This window comes from Populus alba, chromosome 16, assembly GCF_005239225.2.
Source record: "Populus alba chromosome 16, ASM523922v2, whole genome shotgun sequence".
Classification (NCBI taxonomy): Eukaryota; Viridiplantae; Streptophyta; class Magnoliopsida; order Malpighiales; family Salicaceae; genus Populus; species Populus alba.
This window is the reverse complement of record NC_133299.1, coordinates 5,039,779-5,061,211: the sequence shown is the minus strand read 5'-3', so window position 1 is coordinate 5,061,211 and position 21,433 is coordinate 5,039,779. Positions and strand designations below refer to the sequence as shown.

General features: G+C 31.8%; 1 protein-coding gene and 1 long non-coding RNA gene across 2 annotated transcripts; both read left to right on the top strand.

Annotated features, from left to right (window-relative positions):
- The first annotated feature begins 5,041 nt into the window (after positions 1–5,041).
- LOC118051821 (guanylate kinase 2) lies at positions 5,042–8,589 on the top strand. Its single transcript, XM_035062554.2, has 11 exons — positions 5,042–5,350; positions 5,804–5,837; positions 6,000–6,113; positions 6,220–6,296; positions 6,395–6,524; positions 6,788–7,150; positions 7,456–7,577; positions 7,656–7,791; positions 7,871–7,916; positions 8,034–8,139; positions 8,252–8,589. The coding sequence occupies exons 2-11, from the start codon at positions 5,808–5,810 to the stop codon at positions 8,328–8,330; spliced, it is 1,203 nt and encodes a 400-aa protein (XP_034918445.1). The 5' UTR covers positions 5,042–5,350; positions 5,804–5,807; the 3' UTR covers positions 8,331–8,589.
- A 265-nt stretch (positions 8,590–8,854) lies between these two features.
- On the top strand, positions 8,855–9,706 carry LOC140954665 (uncharacterized). Its single transcript, XR_012168106.1, has 2 exons — positions 8,855–9,171; positions 9,275–9,706. It is a non-coding gene; the product is annotated as an uncharacterized lncRNA (long non-coding RNA).
- Positions 9,707–21,433: the final 11,727 nt, after the last annotated feature.

Below are 21,433 nucleotides of genomic sequence, written 5' to 3'. Positions count from 1 at the left end.
TATATATATATATATATATATAGTACGATTAATTGTTGGATTTTCTTACAGCAGGTGTACAAGTCTTGCTGATATTGACAAAACAGCAGACAGAGTCCACGTTCTTGAACATGAAAAACGAAGAACATAACAATCTCACAATCCATGGCAAAGCTTGCATACGGCATACGCACCCTTTTTCACTTGGGATAAGCTCAAACAGTATTTTTTTTTTTTTTGAGAAATCTCAAGTTCTTCCTCTTTCCACCTAGGTTATACACTTTGGAGTTTGGACAACCTTTTTCTTTTTTTTCTTCTCGGTTTGGTTTTGACGGCTTTTCATTTACAATCCCTCTGTAAACTTTAATATACGAAATCCAATCCCTTTATCAAAGACAGTTATGTGCTGTAATGTATTTCTTGATTTTTTGAGGGCTACCATGTACACTCACTTAACTATGGTTCATGATTTTGTGATTTTTAAAATATTTAATTTCTGAGGGTGGTATTCTTATTTAATTCTTACTTATGATTTATTTTTTTTGAATTTATAAGAGTCGCAGGGAATTAATGAATTTTTTTGCGAAAGATCCATTTAATTTGATTGTAAAAACACTCAAGCTTTTATTGGGAGAAAACTTGGTGACTTTTTGAGAATCAAATAAAGTATGGTTCTTTTTTAAATTCAAATAAAGGTCATGAGCTGAGCAAATATTGATCACATGAAGCCTCGAAAAAAAAGGTAAATAAAAAGTTTTACCCTCTGTATTTGCTTAGTTCTACCCGAAGAAGAAGAAGAAGATTGACATGCTGAAAAGCAGGCTGATTGGTGAAAAAAAATGCCTTGATTTTTTGGTGAACAAGAACTTCGTTTATACCCTTTCTTTGATCCGGTTTAGGACTCTAACCTTTCTTTCATTTACAATATCTTTCATCCAACCTATATATTAAATTTAATTAAGTTTTATTTTTTTTTCTTTTGAATTTTAGTCACTGATGGATATGGAGTCAATTTAACAAATTGGAAACAGAGAGATAATATTGCATGGAAAATAAAGGTTAGGAACCTATATGGATTAAAAAAAAAAATGATGACTAAGTCCTTATAACTGACCGAAAGTTCATACTAGTTATGACCAATTAACTTAAAAAGAATAATTGAAACCTATTGTTATGAATGAAATTAATGGGTAATTGACGCAGGATATTGAACTAAAAGAGTTAAAGGCAGAGAAATAAAGAAGTTTTTAATAAAATTGTCCAACATAAATAAAGCTTAATTAATAAAATTTAACTTTTAAATAAATTAAATTGAAAAACACAAGTTAAAGCTGAATTTCTCCTATTATTTTTCATCATCTATGAAAAATAATATGTATATGTAAATCATGTTTTTAGACATGAATCCTATATCCCCACTAGTAATTATTTTTTTATCTTGCTAAGTGGTCCTGCATAATTTTTAGACTCAGCTTGATAGTCGGCCCGGTCAAAGGTCTGGATTTCAGGTTTTGACCGTGTCACTGGTGTTAATTATTTTTTAAAAAAATAAATTAAAACAACATCATTTTAATTAAAAAAAAAAATCAACGAGTTGCAACCAGGTTTTGCTGGGCAACTTGCCGGGTTGCAACCGGGTATTTTCTTCTCTTATTTTTTTTTCAACTCAGCCCAATTCTAGTTTTGAGTCGACCCATCGAACCGGATTTCAAAACTATGTAGTCTTGTACTGAATCAGCGTGCTTATGTGTAAAAGGAGGGAAATTTGGGGACCTTGTTGTGGGTTTTAACAATTGTGGATGACTTGGATTTCCTATTGAACCCAAGAAAAATAACAAGATAAAGCAAAAAAAAAAAAAATTAAAAATGGCATCATATGTAGGATGATCTCAAGTCCATATAGCATTTTCTTAAATTTTTTTAAAAAATTATTTTTAATTAGAATTAATTTTTTATGTTTTTAAATCATTTTAATTTATTAATTTTAAAAAATTATTTTTCAAAATAAAAAAAATATTTTGATGAATTTTTAGCAACTAAAAAAAAACTTTGAAAACCGTTATTATACTTTCCAACATCCAATTAAATAGATGGTAAGTTTTTATTTTATTTTAACCTTTATAAGTTACCATATAAGGGATTCTTCTCTGAAAAAAATAAAAAATTAGATGAGCCTTCATCAATTCAAAAACTTATGGGAAGATATCATTGCGAGGACTAGTTGTTGTAATTTAAAATAACGTACTTACGAAAAAGAATTGTTTGTTTTTTTTTCCTATATATATATATATATATATATATATATATATATATATATATAACAAGAAGAGAGGGGGAGAAGACTAGCAACATAAATGCCATTCTGAAATTCAATTATTTCTCCTCAGGTAGAGACTGAAATTCAGCCTTCGGTCTTGACAAGTCCACAATCCCACTTTACCTGTACTGGCATTTATTTGTTTGATAATTTACTATTTTTATGTGTTTTTCGAGTTATGTTTGTATTAAAGTTTCAGTAAATTTTAATTTTTTTTTGTTTTTAATTTTTTTGATGAGTTAATTTTAAAAAGTAATAAAAATATTATTCTAATATATTAAAAAATAACCTCGAGCACATTAACAAGCTTGAAAGAACTGTTGCTTCTTTTGCTTTTACATGTACTTAGTTTTTTTTATCTCTTTCCACAACAATCAAATAGATATTTTACACGCGCTAGCAACAATAATTAAGTCTTCTGAAGAAACTTCATTGTTGGAAAATTTTGAACGAAGCACGGTGTCAGTTGCTTCAATTTTCCAAAAAGATATATATAAATGAGATTTAAATTCAATTTGAGAGGATTCTTTAAAATAATAAAAAAAAATCAAGTAGAAAGATTCGATCTTTGCTGCTATCTACATGGACTAATTGGCTTTCAACTATTTTTGTCTAGTAAAGGAAGATCAAACCTTGAAAGGATGACCTAATTTGTTGTCATGCAATGCTGTATGCTGTAAATCGAGTCAGATTCTTACTAACAAAAAAAAAAAATGATGATTAAGTGATGTAAGCGTTTTCAAAGAAGTAAAAAAATCTGAGAATCATTCCATTGGATTTAATAGGTTTGATTAATTAATAAGATGATTAAAAAAATTAGACATCAACAATAAATCAATAAAACCAAACAAAAAAAATACAATAATTAACTTGAAAAATAAACTGTAACAGTTATTTTCAGTTTCAATTTTAGTTCTTTAACTCTAAATATTTTAAAATAAAAAAATTTAATTTAATTTAATCAAATTGAGCATCAACGGAGCACCATAATCTCCCCTCAACATTGCAAGAACTCTGTGTCTAGGCATTCAAAACAAACTACTAAGTTAAATTTTAAATAAAACTAATGTAAAAAAATTAAATTAAAAATAAAGAGTTGAGTGATAAAAAAAAAAAAAAGTTATCTTGATGCTTCTAACCATTAATTGTTGTTAACAAACAAAAGGGACCTAGTATTTGCTCAAGCTTTGAATTCAATCCCTGAAAGCTCTAATTTTTATAAAATCAATAAAATTAAATCTTATTTTATTAAATTAAATATCAACCAAGTGATAGAATATTCTCTCAATACTTTGAATTTTTATATGCAAATATACAAATAAATAATTATAAACAATCTCAAATAAAAATAAAAATATGTTGGGATAAAAAAAATAATTTTAGTGTGCGAATCATATTGAAATCTCATATAATTTTAATGTGCGAATCATATTTTTTTTTAAAAAATAAAAAATAAATTTTAATTTTAATTTTATTTCTGATTAAAGAGGAGAAATCAGTCCGTAATAGTCTAATCAGGGTATCAAACCCCGAAGAGCAGTTGGGGCCTGAAATTCAATTTGTGATTGGTTAAGAATCTGTTGCTGTGGATTTGACTCCTCTACGTCTTGTTTTAGCAATTTGATGATCATGATCATCATCATTACTGATTTTGATGATTTAGCATTAGTAGGAGTGATGGTCTTATCATATGAGGATTATCCTACATCTCAACTCCCATCATGGCGAATTGCCCCATCAAAGGAGTCTTTCACGCTTTATTGGTTGCATGAGTTTCGTATCATCTTAATAAATGGACTTAATTATAACTCAGTCCATATAATTTAATGAAACAACCTAATTCATCCTTATTATCTTGAGAATATACATCTAATCCCTGTTTTTTTGTTTCCTTATTACCCGGTCATCCCATCTATTCAATTACACACATATACATTTGGCTCCGTTAGATAAATAGGTTGATGAGAGATAATTATTGGTAAAAAAAATAGATTTATGTGTTCATAAATATAAAAATTGCGACGCTGTATGACTCTTTAAAGATCGTAACTTGTAACATTGTACTATAATATATATCAATAATATATATGAATCTATTCTTGTCGTTTGGTCTGGATGTTCCGTTCTTATAGCCAAATGGTAGGTTGCTTGTTTCTTTTTGTTTGGTTTTCAGCCTATTATTTTTTTTTTTGGTTTTTTTTTTTTAAAATAACAAGCTATTTTTTTTATTGGCTATATTTTTTTAAAATATTCCGTAGGATGTTTTTCTAAACCCATCAGAAAAGATTTTAAAAAAAAATCTATTAATTTTTTTTTGATATACAAAATCAAATTTGTAAAATCAATGACAGTTAAAATAAATAAAAAATTTGAGACGAAAAAAATTGAACTTAAATATTTGTAAAAAAAAAAAAAAACGCTTAAAAACCAAAAATCTAAATACCAACAAAATCGTAGCCGCTTCTACAAATTCCCCCACCTCCCAGAGCCTCAAAAGCGGTGCTATATTTTACTATTTTTCTTAGATTCGTAGACCCAAGTAATTTTTTTAAGGTAAAAGTGTAAAATAATAAATAAAAAGTTTTATAGAATATGTTTGTTTTTGTGAATTTTTTTTAATTTTAAATCTTTTTTTATATTTTTAAATCATGGTGTTAAAAATAAAGTTTAAAAGATATATTTCAAAACAAAAATCAATTTAGAAAAACAACCACCAGATCCCTTACATTACAAAAAAGAGTCAAGAAAATAAGAACAGGTCTTGTAGTTTCGTGAATGAACACGACCCATAAGCCACCACCTTCTCTCTTTTTCTCTCTAAAAAACCCTCTCTCTCTCTAACCACCTACAGATATGAACACCAGCCTCTTCAAATGCAATTTGTCTTCCAGCTTCTTCTTGTATCCTAAGGTCGTTCTTCTTTGACAAAGAAAAAAAAAAACCTATCGCATAGTACCCTTCATAAAGAACAAAACTTGGACTCCCTTGACAAATATCACCAGCTTGACATTCAAAGATTGTTTCTTTCTGAATCTTTTTTGCTTATATACTCAGGTATAATCATGGGTCTCAAAATCTTGTTTTGTTTTTTGTTTTAGACTGTTTTGCTTTTTGCTTCATTGGTTCTTTTAGCCCTTATCAATGGCTTCATCCGCAGAACTTTGCCATACTGAGGAGATTTTTTAAAAGTTTTGATGTTGCTGACACTTTCTGAGATAATTGTTCGCAGCTGTTTTCGTTTTTAATTTTAGGCACGGGGTTTTAGAGGATTTTTCTTTTAAAACAGAAAACCAATATAGATTATTTAATAATGCACGTATATGGGGTTTTTAAGCTTTTTTAAATCTGGGTTTTGATTTTTGGAGTAAGTTTTGTTCTGTTATTGTCAAGTTTGCAATTTTTGCTCTATCTTTTTCTGCTTGCTTATATTGAGTTTGTTCTGATGCTAGATCAAGAAATACGGATTTTTTTTATTTAATCACTCATCTTTCCATGTTGATTGATCAGGAGGATGTTGCATTGGAGACATAGTTGCTCCATGGTGAGCTTTCACGTATTTAATTTTTATGTTATATTGGGTTATAATTGGTCAAATGAGATGTGAAGCAACCTGAGGCAATGCTATTATTCAGAAACTTGGAAATGTGGATTCATTTGGTTGCTTTCTTGTGCTCTAATTCTTGAATTCGGGCTTGTTCTTTAGGGAGAAGCTCCAGCTTTCATTGTGGATGATCTGCAGAATCAGATTGGATTTGAAAATGAATTTGGCTCAAAATTCAAAGGCTGCAAAACCACCACAACTATCGGCGATAAAACTGTAAGTGAGCTCGTTGCGTTGATTTGACTCTCTTCTAAAACTACCTCATTCCCTCTTTCGGTTAATCCGGTCAATGATCTTGCTAATTGAGATTCTTTTTGGGTAGTATGTCATTGGTGGTGGCAACGATGAGTCAACATTGCCTGTTGAAGTTCGAATTTTTGACAAAGCTACTGGCAATTGGTGAGCTGATATTTCTGCCTAAGAGAGAGTGTTCCTTCATTGGGGTTCTTGTTTAGAGTTGAGATTGCTTATCGTGTTAGAGTTTTCACGTTTTTCAGGGTAACTCCTATCGTGCTGGGATCAAAACCCAACTCATGTAAAGGTCTCTCGGCCATATCATTGAATGATGATCGTATTTTGATAGTTAAGAAGGGGTCCGCCCCTGATGACTGCATTTTGTTTCTTGAGGTTGGTATTTCAGAAACTTCTGGATAATTATTAAGGGAAATGTTAAGATTCTACTGTGTCTCCAACGATATATGAAATGAAAAAAAAAAGGCATTACCAAAATGATAAAGCACAACCTTCATAACAGTTTCATCACTCTCCAAAAATGTGAATAAACTGTTCTCAAAATCCATTTGCAACATTGCCAATACATTGAATGTGATGTTTACATGATTCCCTAATTGTGTCTTCTTAAGATAATTAATTTGTTTTAATTTTGGCAGTTGGACACTTGGTTTGTCAGGGAGCAGAAAAAAATTCGGGGGACTGAGGTTGTTGCCTGGAGTAAGGGGGTAAGGGGCGATGCTGAGAAGCCAGTTGTCATAAGTGGCCCTTCTGGAGTGGGTAAAGGAACATTAATATCCATGCTTATGAAGGAATTCCCATCTATGTTTGGGTTTTCTGTTAGCCACACAACCCGTGCACCAAGAGGCATGGAGGAGGATGGGGTTCATTACCATTTCACCGAGCAAAGTATTATGGAGAAAGAGATAAAAGATGGGAAATTCGTTGAGTATGCTTCTGTTCATGGAAATCTGTATGGGACCAGTATTGAAGCTGTTGAGGTGGTAACTGATGCGGGGAAGGTGAATATTTCTGTTCCTCCTTTTCTTGGTCAATCTATATTACTTTGTTATAAGCAATTGTGGATACCTATTGTGGTTGCAATGTAAGGTATTCATAGCAATGCAATGGTATTTAGGTACTGGATCAACCGAGAAATGATAATGCATGTGGATTGCTTTTGCTGAATGTCTTCAGAAACCATATAAAGAGCCTTTTTTCTAAAAATAAAGACCTCAACTTAATCAAAATACTTGCATCTGCAAACTCAAAATGTTTTTCCAAGAAGCTTATTGATTATATTTTGCTATTTCATTTGGGCTTGCAGAGGTGCATTCTTGACATCGATGTTCAAGGGGCAAGATCAGTGAGGGCTAGTTCTCTGGAAGCAATCCTCATCTTTATTTGCCCCCCCTCAATGGAGGAGCTTGAGACTCGCCTCCGTTCAAGGTAAGTCAGAAGTTCATACGAATTCCTAACCATTCTTGTACCTTCCTGCACTTGTTCTTACTTGAATCTGATCAACAGACGTACTGAGACAGAGGAGCAGATCCTTAAGCGACTCCAAAATGCAGAGGTGGAGATGGAGCAAGGAAAATCATCGGGCATCTTTGATCATATCTTGTATAACGATAATCTGGATGACTGTTATGAGAGTCTTAAGGTAATACTGTGCTGCTTGACATTGCATCCATGCAGAGTTTATTTTCAAAATGCTTTATATTCTCTCTGATTTGCTGCAGAAACTTCTTGGGATAGATGGAGCTGCCGCAGCTACCCAGATATCAGGTAAGATATCTGTCATCAACATAAATCCATGATATACTTATTTCATCTGCTTTGGTAAAATATGCAAGTCTTTAATGTCTAAGAAAATGTAGCTAATATGATGCTTTGTCAATCCAGTACCCCAAGGGATTGATCTGCCCGCAGACCATTCAGTTTCGAAAATGGATAACAAGATTATCATAAACTATGGAACTCCAGAACTAGAGAAAGCATCAAAGAGCTTGTTAGTTCCACTATCTTTCTTCAAGAACCTTATATTCAACATTATGATCTCTTGTAAGTTATTTGAATGGTGTGATTATTGACTTACAACTACCATGATGTGGGTTGAGCAGGATAGTACTGGATGTATCCTCACTCAAGGGAGGGGCTCCTGGACGAACAAGAGGGCTTGACGTGTATGCCATTGACTAATTTTCAGATGACTTGAATGGGATCAATCAGCCAAGCTAACGACTCCAGCCTCATAGATACTAACATGCTTTCACGAACTTCAAAATCTCCTAGTTGTCTCTGCTTTATATTCTTAAGAAATTGAACGGTGACAAAGCTCGAAACATGATTTTTTGTAATAATCCCTTGTCTTGATATCATCTCCATTTTTTTTCCATTATTTGCCTGTATTAGAAAGGAGACGACTTGGATTAATGGTTGAACAGTTAGTCAAGTACTATTCCCTTGCCGGCAGTGAGATGATTTATAATTTGTATGGGCGTGTTCACGATCATCTTGGTAAAATATAACCAAGTTGATTTCCCATCATTGTTTCAAGCAAGCAGAAATAGAGAATGAGGCGCAAAAGATGAGAGGAGATTGAAGAAACAGAAAGAGTGAGATTCGAAAGACTTGTTAGAGCTCCCATACAAGTTTTTTTTTTTAAAGATAATTTTTAAAAAATTATTTCAATATATTTTTAAATAAAAATTATTTAAAAAAAAAAAAACATACTATCATCCCATTAAAAAAGAACTGTACGGGGAACTGCTTTAACTGAACTTTTCCAAGTTGGTTTCGGTACCTTTCTTCTTTCGGCTGTCTTTACCTCCTCGTGGGGGGGCCCAAACTGAGGCCACATACAGAGCAAGTTGGTGATAATCTGTTAGGATTGGTCGGTGTCTTTTCCGGGCCGGCGTTCCTCTCACATTCAGCACCTTCCATTTGTACAGTCTGCAGACTTTGATAGGCCTACAGAGGTTTTGATGAGAGGTCCAGGATGCACCACAAATAAAAAGCACCTTCCTTCCCCTTTCCTTCAGTACTTGTCTCCTTTTTTGCCATGCGATTCATGAATCTACTCTCAAATCCTATTTTTATCTGATTTTGTTTTCTTCTTATTTTGAATGCATTCTTCGCCACAGGACATCTGCTCGCAAGAAACGATGTTATGGCGTTGTGATTGCCTGCCTCTTTTCATCTGCAAAAACTCAAGTATGGGCGTGCTTGGTCAGAGCCAATCATGTTCTTCATTTAACAATGTAGATATATATAGATTGTTGTTGTAGGTTACTGCTGGATTTGAAGAGCAATGGAAAAATGGCACGGTACAAGGATGGGAAAAGAAAGCTCAAGAAACTGGGCGTGTGCCAGCTGATCATACTGTTATTGATCTTGATTTTTACAGCACTGTTGAGGACCAAGAATATCATTGCCTGCAGCTGCTTTATTTTTCCATGAATCATTTTCGTTTTGCCTGGGAATCTATATATAATCAAAGAGCATTCTCTTGCTGAATGCTGATAGTTTATGTTAATGTCAAAGAAACAAGGATGTACTTCTGTATATTGTTATCACCAAGTGTCAGCTGATGCTTACATGTTGCTGCTGCTTTCATTCTCCTTATAAAATAACAAAAATGTTCACTCATCGATTAGCCATTTACTACTGCAATTATCAAACATTAAAATGCTTGAAAAAAACACTATAAATTTACTATGAACCACACTATAAATATAAAATGTTTATACTATAAATGATTGTAGTGCATATGAAAACATTATCTTTACTATGTTTAGTAAAAATTTATTTATAAATTTGGTTGAGTAGCTAGACCCAATAGCATTGGATCCGACTACCTAGCAAAACCAATGACGTTCTTATTGAGCACCCTCTCTCTATAAAAAAAATACTTTCAGAAAACGCGGAGAGCTAAGCCACTAATATCATGGTGGAGGTTATACCTTAGAAAGTCAACAAAAAAAATAAGATTTCATATGTATTATATTCTTTCGATCGACAACTTCTAAGAATGACTTTCATTCCCTTTTGATTTAAAAGAAGTTAAAAAAAAAAAAAAAAAAAGAGACAACAAGAGTCCTTAGATATTGAGTTCGGATGCCTAGCAAGACCCAATAGGGTTAAGTCTTCCACCCTATATTATTGAACGTTGGATCCTGGTACTAGCAATTATCTAATATTTAAAAATTTTTAATTGTAAGAAAAACAGAAGAAGATAATAAAAGCAAAATTATAGCTTAGAAAAACCATAAAAAAATAGATATAACATAACCTAGATCTCATAAATCAATCTTAATCTAAAAAGACTCTTAAACTTGTTTAAAATTTAACTAGGTCAAAGTCAACTTGGAGGAATTTTTATTTTTTTAATAAAATAGCAACTTCATTTCCGTAATTTATCTAAAATAATATCGTGTTATAAAAAATCATTTTAAAATTCACTTAATAAATCTATTAACCGAGAGCTTTGACCAAGTCAAACACAAATTCCCCCAACATCACATGATCCATTAATAGACATTCTTGATGGGCTCGCCTACAAATCAATTCCACATTGACATGAAACAAACCCCATAACAGAGGACCCAGAGAAGCTGAGCAAAAGATTGCAAATACAAATGCAAATGCTCATAACCTGTTCTTTCGGTTTTTTCAAAGGTTAAATTCCTTGTCGATTGGGTTTTTCAGTATTAAATTCCTTTTCAAAGCAGACAATCGAAATCCGAAAAAAGATTGTTTTTTTAAATTGAGTACAAGGAAACGGTGATCTACTTAACTATAGAAAGCCCTCTACAACCCCTGAAGAAAGTGACACACAACAAGCCAAGAATGATTTGCCTGTAACATACATGTACACAACACCTTCCTCCCTACGCGAGTCAGGGTCATTGTCTCAAGCTTTGCAGAAAAGCTATGAACGATTCACAATGATTGAAGGAACACCTTCAGCAGGATCAAGCAAAGCATAGTGATTCAATCAAGTGAGAAGCACCTTTCATTTCTCAAGAGTGTAGAATAATCCAGAGCACCTTTCAGCCTGTTAGAAAATAATATAAATCATATCTTGGAACCTCACCTAACAGTTTAAGCTATTGGGTTGAGATAGTTCTTTGATATGGTATCAGAGCCTTATAACCAAGCGGTCACGAGTTCGAATCTCATCATCCCTATTTATTTGATAAAAATCAAGCACAAAATAATGTGGATCTGTGCAAGTTTCAAGCCCAAAGGGCTTTCACTTGAAGGGGTGTGTTAGAAAATAATATAAATCATATCTTGAAACCTCACCTAACAGCTTAAGCTATTGGGTTGAGATGGTTCTCTGACACAGCCTAATGGGCTTTCATGCAATTGGCAATGGTGGAGACAGACCCTTTACCTCACTCACCATAATTTGTTCGCGTTGCAATCCCTTTCTCCCTTCATGTTTTCTGAGAGCGAATGAAATTGTCCATGTTTATTTCTTGAAAAATAATTTTTGAAAAACTATTTTTCAAAATTTTTTTGTATTTGTTTGTCATTAGAAAAGTTAGTCAACAGAAAACATTTTCCAGTCAACGAAAAACACTTTCCAGTCAAAGAAAAATTTGACTTAGTTTTCAAGAAAGTGTTTTCCCTTTAGTTGTGTTTGTTTTCCAAAAAGTGGTTTCCGGGAAATCACTTTCCAAACTTTATTGTGTTTGTTTGACAGTAGAAAAGTTGGTCAATGAAAAACATTTTCCAGTAAAAAAAAAAAATTAGCTTGGTTTTTAGAAAAGTGTTTTCCTTAAAAATTTGGGGGGAAAAACACTTTTCGGAAGTTGTGAAAAATTTAGAAATGTCATTATTTGCTGATTATATCAAATTTGATCCTCAAACTTTTGATTGCTATATATATTTTGTTTTGAAAATTTATTTTTCAATTTCATCTCTTAAAATTTTATTTTATATTAACTTTGGTTCCCTTATTTTTATAATTACTATTTGCTTTTTTTTTCTTATCATATTTTTATTGAAATTTTTTATCTATCAAATTTGGTCCTCATTCTTTTGATTGTTACTTATTTTATTTGAAATAATTTATGAAATGTTGATTATTATTACTTTTAATTTCTTCATCTTTCATTTTTTTTTTAATTTTTTAGATTTGATCTCTATTATTTTGATTATTATTTATTTTATTTGAGATAATTTATTAAATTATATATTTTTTTTTAATTTCATTCTCATTCGACTTTTTAATTTGTAAAATTTGTTCTTCATTATTTTAATAAACTTGAGAAAAAATAAAATATTAATAAGTTATTTTCCAGCTCATTTTCTATTACATAACCAAACACTGGAAAGTGTTTTCCAATTCATTTTTTATTATATTACTAAACATCAAAAATTTTTTTAAAATTCACTTTTTTGAAATTCACTTTAAAAAAAAAATTATTTTCCAACAAACAAATGAGAAATATGACACCCGGGAAACTGCAGGTTGCATCCGCTGCTGGAATACGTCTGATATGGGTGCGTTCGATGCAAGGGCTCTGTTGCCTCCCCATTACTCCTTGGCGAATCGGACTCTCTGAAAAAGTTGAAGGGTCTGGATCCAGAGCTTGATGAGTTGAAGGGTATGCGTATCAGGTGCAGTATTAGCAGCTGTAATGTCAGATTTCTTTTTGTTGATGAAACGGCTTCATTTTTTTTTTTTTGAAACAACCGAACCGGTTCTCTTTTTTTCCGGTTTGCTTCTTTGGCTTTTTTTTCCCGTTAGCGGTTCGGTTTTATTGTAAATGTCGGGACTCGTGAAGGTATGGCTGAGGCATGACAACGAAAATACAGAGTGCTTGAAACAAATTTGGAGCAACAAACTGAGGAATTTTAAATCATAATCTTTCCTCGAAAGGACAAATACTGAGCTACATACTGAAGATAAACAACCGAATCTAGAGACTCGTAATTTGTTAGTTTTTTTTTTTTCTTTTCTGATTTTTTTGTATATTTATATGGAGATTCAAAATAGGTAACAATATCTTGATATGTTTATTTTTCGGAAAGTGATTTATGACCAATCAACTTTCTAAATTTTTCTGTGTTTGTTTGTCATTAGAAAAGTTGATCAACGAAAAACATTTTCCAATAAAGAAAAAATTTAGCTTGATTTCCAGAAAGTGTTTTCCTGAAAAATTTTGGGCGGAAAACACTTTCTGAAAATTAAAAAAATTTAAAAATATCATATTATTTGTTGATTATATCAAATTTAGTCCTCAAACTTTTGATTGCTATATATATTTTGTTTTGAATATTTATTTTTCAAATTCATCACTTAAAATTTAATTTTTATATTAACTTTGGTCCTTATTTTTATAATTGTTATTTACTTTTCTCTTATCATTTTTTTATTGAAATTTTTTATCTATCAAATTTGATTTTCATTCTTTTTATTGTTACTTATTTTATTTGAAATAATTTATGAAATATTAATTATTATTATTTTAATTTTTTTATTTTTTAGATTTGATATCTATTATTTTGATTATTATTTATTTTATTTGAGATAATTTATAAATTTTTTTTTCAATTTCATTCTCATTTAACTTTTTAATTTGTAAGATTTGTTCCTCATTATTTTAATAAACTTAAGAAAAATAAAACATTAATAAGTTATTTTCCAGCTCATTTTCCATGATATAACCAAATACTGAAAAGTGTTTTCTAATTATTTTTCCATTACACTACCAAACATTAAAAAATAATTTATTTTCCTGAAATTTACTTTCTCAAAATTTATTTTTTTAAAAAAAACTTATTTTCCAGCAAACAAACAGTGTCCTCATTTAAATTTCTATGTAAATTTAAGACAGTCCAAGCCTTTTAGGTAATGAGATTTGCTTCAAAGCAACTTAGTTACTCTACTGCCAATCCTTCCTTTTTATTTGTTAGCAAATTTTATTAGTTTGAATTTTAAATAAAGATTTCGTGATGCAGCGTTGTGATCTGGACTGATATGAATTTTGACTCATTATTTATTTTTATTTTTTTTGAAAATGTTGTCGTTCTTCTTTGAACATTAATTCTTTTTTTTCGATGGTGCTACGTTGTATTGCTAAAAAAAAACATATCTTGGTCCCTGTGCCAGCGTGTCCGGTGAAAGAAACAATTTCAGCCATCCACATAAGTCTCTCCTCCCTAAGTCATATATTCGTCTTCCATTTGCTAACCCATTAATTTCTTCTGGCAGGTTCTTCGTTTCCATTCTTCTTTTTCTCAGTTCTATAAGCTATCTGTCTCCACTTAAAGAGAGAAAAAATAGAGTTACAGTTTTGATGATTTCCAAGAATACATTTCTTTTTTCCTCTTCAGTCCCTTGTGTTTTTCATTATTCATACTTTAGTCATTATGCTTTATTTCTTTTATTTTTTGTTCCTTCAAAGCTATGTTTTCTTATTATTAAATGATGTTGATGTTAAGAAATCAGTCAAAGATATAATTGCAGGTTCTGTTCAAGCTAATTGATTCAATTGCAGATTATTTTTATGATAATGCAGGCTTACCATTGTTGAAAGAATTGATCCTTGATTATAGCTATGTAATTGATTCTAGGAAATCATTTCCATTCTTGTAAAGATCACATGTAATTCTGCAACTAGAAATAAAATATCTCATCCACATTGAAGGTGTGGTGTTTTGTAAAATACTCTCATGGTATCAGAGCTTCTGGATTAACCTCCCTTTAATCCTTTCGTCTTCTCTCCAATGGCCACAGAAAACCCTTCTGCCCCTCTGCCCTTCACCACCCTTATTCATTTGATCACTGTCAAATTATCTTCTGCTAATTACCTCATTTGGCATAGTCAAATCCTTCCCTTCATTGCGAGCCAAGACGTCCTTGTCGGTCATATTGATGGTTCCATTGTTCCACATCCAAAATTTGATTCTCTCAACTCTCAAACACCAAGTGACAAATATTTGTCTTGGAAAGAAGCTAATCAACACTTGTTTTGCCTCCTCCGATCCTCCCTAACTGGAGAAGCATTGGCTGAAATTGTTGGACTATTCACCGCCCATGACGTCTGGCTTGCTTTGGAAACAACCTTTAATCACAGGTCCAAGGCACGAGAGATCCACCTCAAGGATGAATAGCAGTCGATGAAGAGAGCCACCGGGTCTGTCACAGACTTTGGTCGTGTCTTCAAGGGATTCTGCGACCAGCTACACGACATTGGATGTCTAGTTGACAATAAAGTGCACTGGTTTCTATGTGGACTTGGTACAGAATTTTCAAGTTTCTCTTTTGCCCGGATGGCCCTCACTCTGCTGCCATCATTTGTTGACCTTGTCTCCAGAGCCGAAAGCTTTGAATTATTCTAAAGATCACTTGAACCTGTTGCGTCACCTACTGCTGTTGCTGCCTTCACTGTCACAAGTCGCAACTGGCAGCAGAGGAATCAACCACGGCGGAGGACCAATCCTGGACAGCAACCTCGCACCTCTTGACAGTTCTTCCGTCATCAGCATGCAATCAGGGACGCAATTATAACCAAGCATGTCGCCATCCACGCCGTCAGATCTATCGCGTTGATGGACACTTTGCAGACCTGTGTCCTCAATGTTATTCCCGTGTTTTAGCCGCTTATATTGTGAGGCTGTCAATTATTCTTGCTCACTTCTTGACTCGACCGGAGCTGATTAGTTCCTAGATACAGGTGCTTCAGCTCATATGTCCACAATGAATGAAGGTGTGGTGGTTTGTAAAACACTCTCATATGATTGGATATGTTTTGTTATGCACACTCTCACAAATGCAATGTGACAGATTATTCTTTTAATAACCACTATTACAAAATAAATTTGAAGTTATGGTTAAAAAACAGGAACAAGGACCAGAGAAGTTTGTTTTTGCCCTTTTTAAAAGGCAAGGTTTTCCATTCTTTGGTCCCTGTAGTTATGAAACATCTTTTTATAGCCATCGACTTTCATTTCTCTTACATTTCAGTCTTCAATGATTTAGAGAGGTGATAAAAAATCACAGCAAATAAAAATGAGGGATAAAGTCTTGAATTGGCCAAAAAAACCCAAAAAAAAAACTAATTTCATTAAATTTATTTGGGAGAGAAAAGTTTGATGGAGATTGTTTAAGTATTTAACTACGACATAAAATCATAATCTAAAAGGTTTATTTTGATTTGTTTTGTTTTTAAGTTGTTATATTGATTAAAGCATGCTATAAACATAGGTTATTTAAGTTTTTATGATATTTTTAGGTGTTGTTTTTAGTGAAATAGGGTGTAATTCAGGTTTTATTAGTTTGAAAACTTGAATTTCAATTTTTCAATTATAAAAGATAACCAAAATTTATTTCAATGAGCGACACGTAATCTGTTCCATTAGCCTAGACTTTCTTCCTTTTAGTCCAGTGCGCAAGGGCTTGATTGTGCTAGCCCTTTCCCTGTTTTGATGTGAAAAATGATGTACAAACTACAAACTAGAAATATGTTTCTCCTGTTGGGCTATAGGAAGATTGCAGAGTTATGGTCTATGGGCTACTTTGGGCTTCTTTTACAGTGTGGATACATCTAGAATGACAACTAGAATTGTTCAAGAATACAGGCCCCAAAGTTAAACCAAGAAAGCCCAATAACTTGGCCCAAGACCCGACCCATGTGAAAAAATTTACCTCGCCGAGGTAACTTTAACAAATAACTCCATTTTCTCGGGGTAATAAATTCACGGGAAAACATGAAGGAGATTCGCTTCACGTGTGTGTCCTGTGCAAGAAATGATACGCCATCCAGCACCGCACACGCTACGTGGTAGGGCTCCACCTCCACCTGACGCCATTATCCACCCCACCAAGCAACAAATCAAATACTCTCAGGCTCTGATACGATGACTGCTTTCTGGGAAGAGCCCTAATAATTGCCGCCCTGACTTTACATGATGGGTAAATCAGCTAATTTCAAGTATGGACCGAATAATTCAGTTAAAAATACTTTATTTTTTTCTTGAAATTATATTATTATAATTTTGTTTTTAGCTTAACGCATCTTATTCATGACTAAGATCTCCAGGCAATTCAACCTTTATTAAAGATGGTTTGCTGTAGAAGATTTACTGTAACTCTTGTCTCATTCTCATTGCCACTAAAGATTAGGATGATAAAATTGTAATTTTATCATTCTCAAGAATAAAAATTAAACTAGACAAGATGGGTAATAAAGTATTTTTGTTGTATTCGCACAATAAAATGACTAATATACTATTTAAAATAAAAATATATTAAAACAACATGCATTGTTATTTCAACTTTTTTTTCTTTTATTAGCATAGTAAAATAATTACATTATCATTGAATTTAAATTATCTTTAACTTGTGTCTTTGGCTTTTTTATTATTTTTATTATGGATATTTTTTTGTCATTATTGAGTTGTATTCTGGGCAATTTGATATTTTAGCATATGTGAAATATTATTTAATATTAAAATGTGGATAACACATGTCATTTGTGCGAACACGAGTGGCTTTTACCACACCCTCCATACGACACACGCAAATCTTTCAGCCTTCAAGCATCAACTTCTACGATAACCTCTGAATCTTCATAGTTGCCCATCTATCCTTGGGCTATGCATGTTACTATCGGACCTCTAGTTTGGCGTCAACGATAATTTATTTATTTTTCTCTCTTCTTCGTAATTGCCACACTTAACCCTGGAGATTTTTAAAAGCAACTCTTCAATTTATTTATCTTTCAAATTTGATCAATGTTTTTTATTATTATTTGTTTTCTTTTAAATAATTCATAGAATTGAATTTTCTTTCAATTTCGTCCTTTATTGATTTATTTATCTGTTAAATTTAATCTTTATTTTTTTTATGATCATTTTCTTAATTGAATTTTTTTTCAATTGCATCTCTCAATATTTTATTTTATTTTATTTTTATATCAGATCTAGTTGTTATTCCTCTTAATTGCTATTTGTTTTTTTAGATCTTTTTTTAATTCAAACTTTCTTCTTCTTCTTCTTTTCATTTCATTCCTTGGCATTTTGTTAATAAAAAATTTAGCTTTGTGATTTTTTCGAGTTTGCTTTCTATAAGATAATTTTGGATTTAAAACCCAGGTCACGAAGATTGAAAATTAGTCTAGATTGACTTAGTTATTTTTTTTAAAATCATTTTTAAAAATTGATTTTTTTCAATTCTATCACTCTACAGGGTTATCCTAATTTCAAGTGTCGATTCATAAATTTTACAGGATAACCTAAGTTGACTCATACCAAATTTGTATTGGTTGATTTATATGTTATTGTTGTCTATTATTTGTTATCATATTATTAAATTAACCAAGTTATTAAATTCAATTAAATCAATGACCTGAATCTCAATTTCTCTTACTTTTTTTGAAAACACTATAATTGTCTAAACATCTTTTTTTTTATGCTAAAAAAATTAAAGGATGAAATTAATATAAAAAAACCTACCGGTGTAACTTTTTATCTAGTTTAAATCATGTGAGAGTTGTCTTGGTGTGACTTAGTGAACTTGGCTGGCTTAAAAATAACATGGTCGACCGGTAAAAAAAATCTAAAAATAAAAATGATGAGATTGAAAAAAAAAAAAACTCTCTTAATCCAATTCCAAAACAACTCACACTACTATTAAAAAAATTAAGAATGAAATTAAGGGGAAAAAAACAAAATTAAAATAAAACATGGAGGGAAATGGGAAAAGAGAGAGGTTGAATTTAAAAAAAAAAAAAAAAAAGTTTCATTGTTCATATAAAATTCTCCCAAAGAATACATTTAATTTCTTTTTATATATAAAATAAATTTATGACCTTGAGATACATGCATTTCTAATTAATTTATTTATAGGCAGCTCGTTGTGAGTCAAGTGTCAAACCATAGTGTGACGATCAAATTATGGTGCAGAAGCTAGCACAGCAAGAAAATTGCATGTTAACACGAGCATGAAGACTGAGAAAAACAGTATGAATATTAGATGAAGATGCCGACGGTAGCAAAAAGTTCAACAGGAAAAAGCAAAAGAAGAATACTCAATCATCGAAGTCACACTAAAAAGAAGCTTTTCTTGTTTTTCTTTTCTTTCCCTCTACAAAGTAACATTCACATAAAAGAAAAGAAATCACAGTTCTGTAAAGGCTTCTGATGGAGCTACAAATTAAGCACTATATGTTTTACTCAATCCGCAGCACTGATCTTCTATATCTCACGTCTTAAAAGTAATTATCAAGAAATTAACAAAATTAATCCACAAGATATCGTTTTAACAAATTAAAAGGCGTTTTAGGGGGGAAAAGAGAGAATGAAATTGAAGATTCAGCATTTATAGGCACATACATCCATAAAATACAAAACCCTACTGAAATAATTAACTAGCACAAATCTGCAATCAAGGGTTGATTGCTCAATCTTCAAGCCCTAATTACTAATTGCACACTTAAATGGCCATCATTAAGTAGCAAATATTAGTACATAGAAGTCATCCATAGAACCAGTATAAGCACATCAGTTAAGCTGGGATATTACCACGAAATGCAAAGAAGAAGAAAAGCTCTATATCTGGAGGAGCGAAAAATACTATGGGAGATTTCTTTGACGAGGACTTTGTAGTTACCCTTCTCTTCATTGGAGCTGGTGGACAAGATAAGATCTCAGGTATTTTGAATCTTTGAGCCTTCGGTGTAGAACAGCCAACGATGTCCTTATCACCTTCTTGGTCATTAATGTTGACAGTGCATGACTCTTTGGAGCTGGTAGAAGTAGTGCTGTGACTGCAAGGCAGATCCCTCGATGGTTCTTCGCATTTTGGCACAGTTTGTTGCCTCTTGCGTCTTGTTGATCTTCTTGTATTCGATGGAGCCATGCGAGGGCTTGATCAATAAGCTTGGACTGCTAAATATTGAGTTCTAAGAGGAAGGGCTGAAATCGATGCAGCAGCTAGCTATAGATGCTCTTTTCAGGTGGATGTAATGGATTGATAAGACTTCCTTTTGGCTTTGTGAAAGTTACAGCAGATGAAGTTGAAGAAAGAGACACTAGCTAGCTAACAGTGCCTCTCACCTGAAAGGCATTCATGACTTGGAAGACAGCAACAGGAACATTCCAAAACACTATTTAATAACCATTTGAAAACTTCAAAAGCTTCTGACCTGGATCAAGTAAATCCAAAATAACATTACAGCAGCAAACACTAACCACTACCACTTGAAGAAGAAATCCATTCAAACCTGTACCAAATCCCGTCAGGATTGGACACTCTTAAAGAAATGAATTTGCAACTTCCTATCAATTTCCTGGATATATGTTCTCCAGCTTGTAGACACCTTCAGTGCATATACCAAGAAGTTATAGTGAAGGAGAATCAGAAAGATATATTTTTCTTAATATAAAGGCTTACCACTTTTCAATACAAGAGATAAGGCTTTATCAGAAAAGAATCAAACGGTATTATATGAAGTGGGGCACAGGGAGGTGCTTGAGATTATTGTTATTCCCTTTGTGCCCGACTCAGCGAGGGGGCAAGTATACAGCAATCCCTTTTCTTTTTCTACCGCGAGTTACAAAATAAAGCATCAATCTATATCTTTATGCTTTGGAGAGGGAATGTTACTCGTAATTAATTAATGGTGCATGTGTTTGTGGAGCGAGATGGCTAATCTTCTCTGCAAATTTAATTAAAATTTTAATTCTTTTCAAGCAAAATGCAACGAACTGCTTATATTCTGTTTTTTTTTAAGAAAAAATTAAGGTATTTTTAATATTATTACATGTATATATATATATATATATAATGTTCCATTCATATATTTATATATTACATATGTAAAATTATATCTGTCATACCAAAGAAAGTTTATAATTTAGTAATTTAAGAAAATATAAAAGGCGTGAGAAAAATATTGTGCCACAAGAAAAGTAATTATTGTAACTCAAGAGTAAAATGATATTTTTCACATGATTTATTTATCATTTTTGTTTTGCTTAGGGGTATAAAAGTTTTTTTTAGCAGTAAAATACCTTCAATATCTTTAAAATTAAAAAAAAAAATGATAGTTGGTTTTGAGCTATTTTTTTAAATTTCATATTTTACTGCATAGTAATTTTACTAAATTGCCCTCGGTTTCAAAATTAATTATGTTTTTTTTTAGGTGTGATTTTGTATTTCTCTCTGATTTTTTTTTTTGAAAGGGTAGAGGGGTAAATTTATGTTTTAAAAAATAAAAATAAATTAAATATTCAGAAGCCCATTAAATTTACTAAATTATCCTAGTTTCAAAATTCATTTATGT

Excerpts from the sequence above, each read along its gene's own strand:
- LOC118051821 (XM_035062554.2), top strand. The coding sequence starts at position 5,808 with ATGTTGCATTGGAGACATAGTTGCTCCATG. Across the intron at positions 7,578-7,655 it reads GAGACTCGCCTCCGTTCAAG|ACGTACTGAGACAGAGGAGC; the intron begins GTAAGTCAGAAG and ends TCTGATCAACAG. Across the intron at positions 7,917-8,033 it reads CGCAGCTACCCAGATATCAG|TACCCCAAGGGATTGATCTG; the intron begins GTAAGATATCTG and ends TTGTCAATCCAG.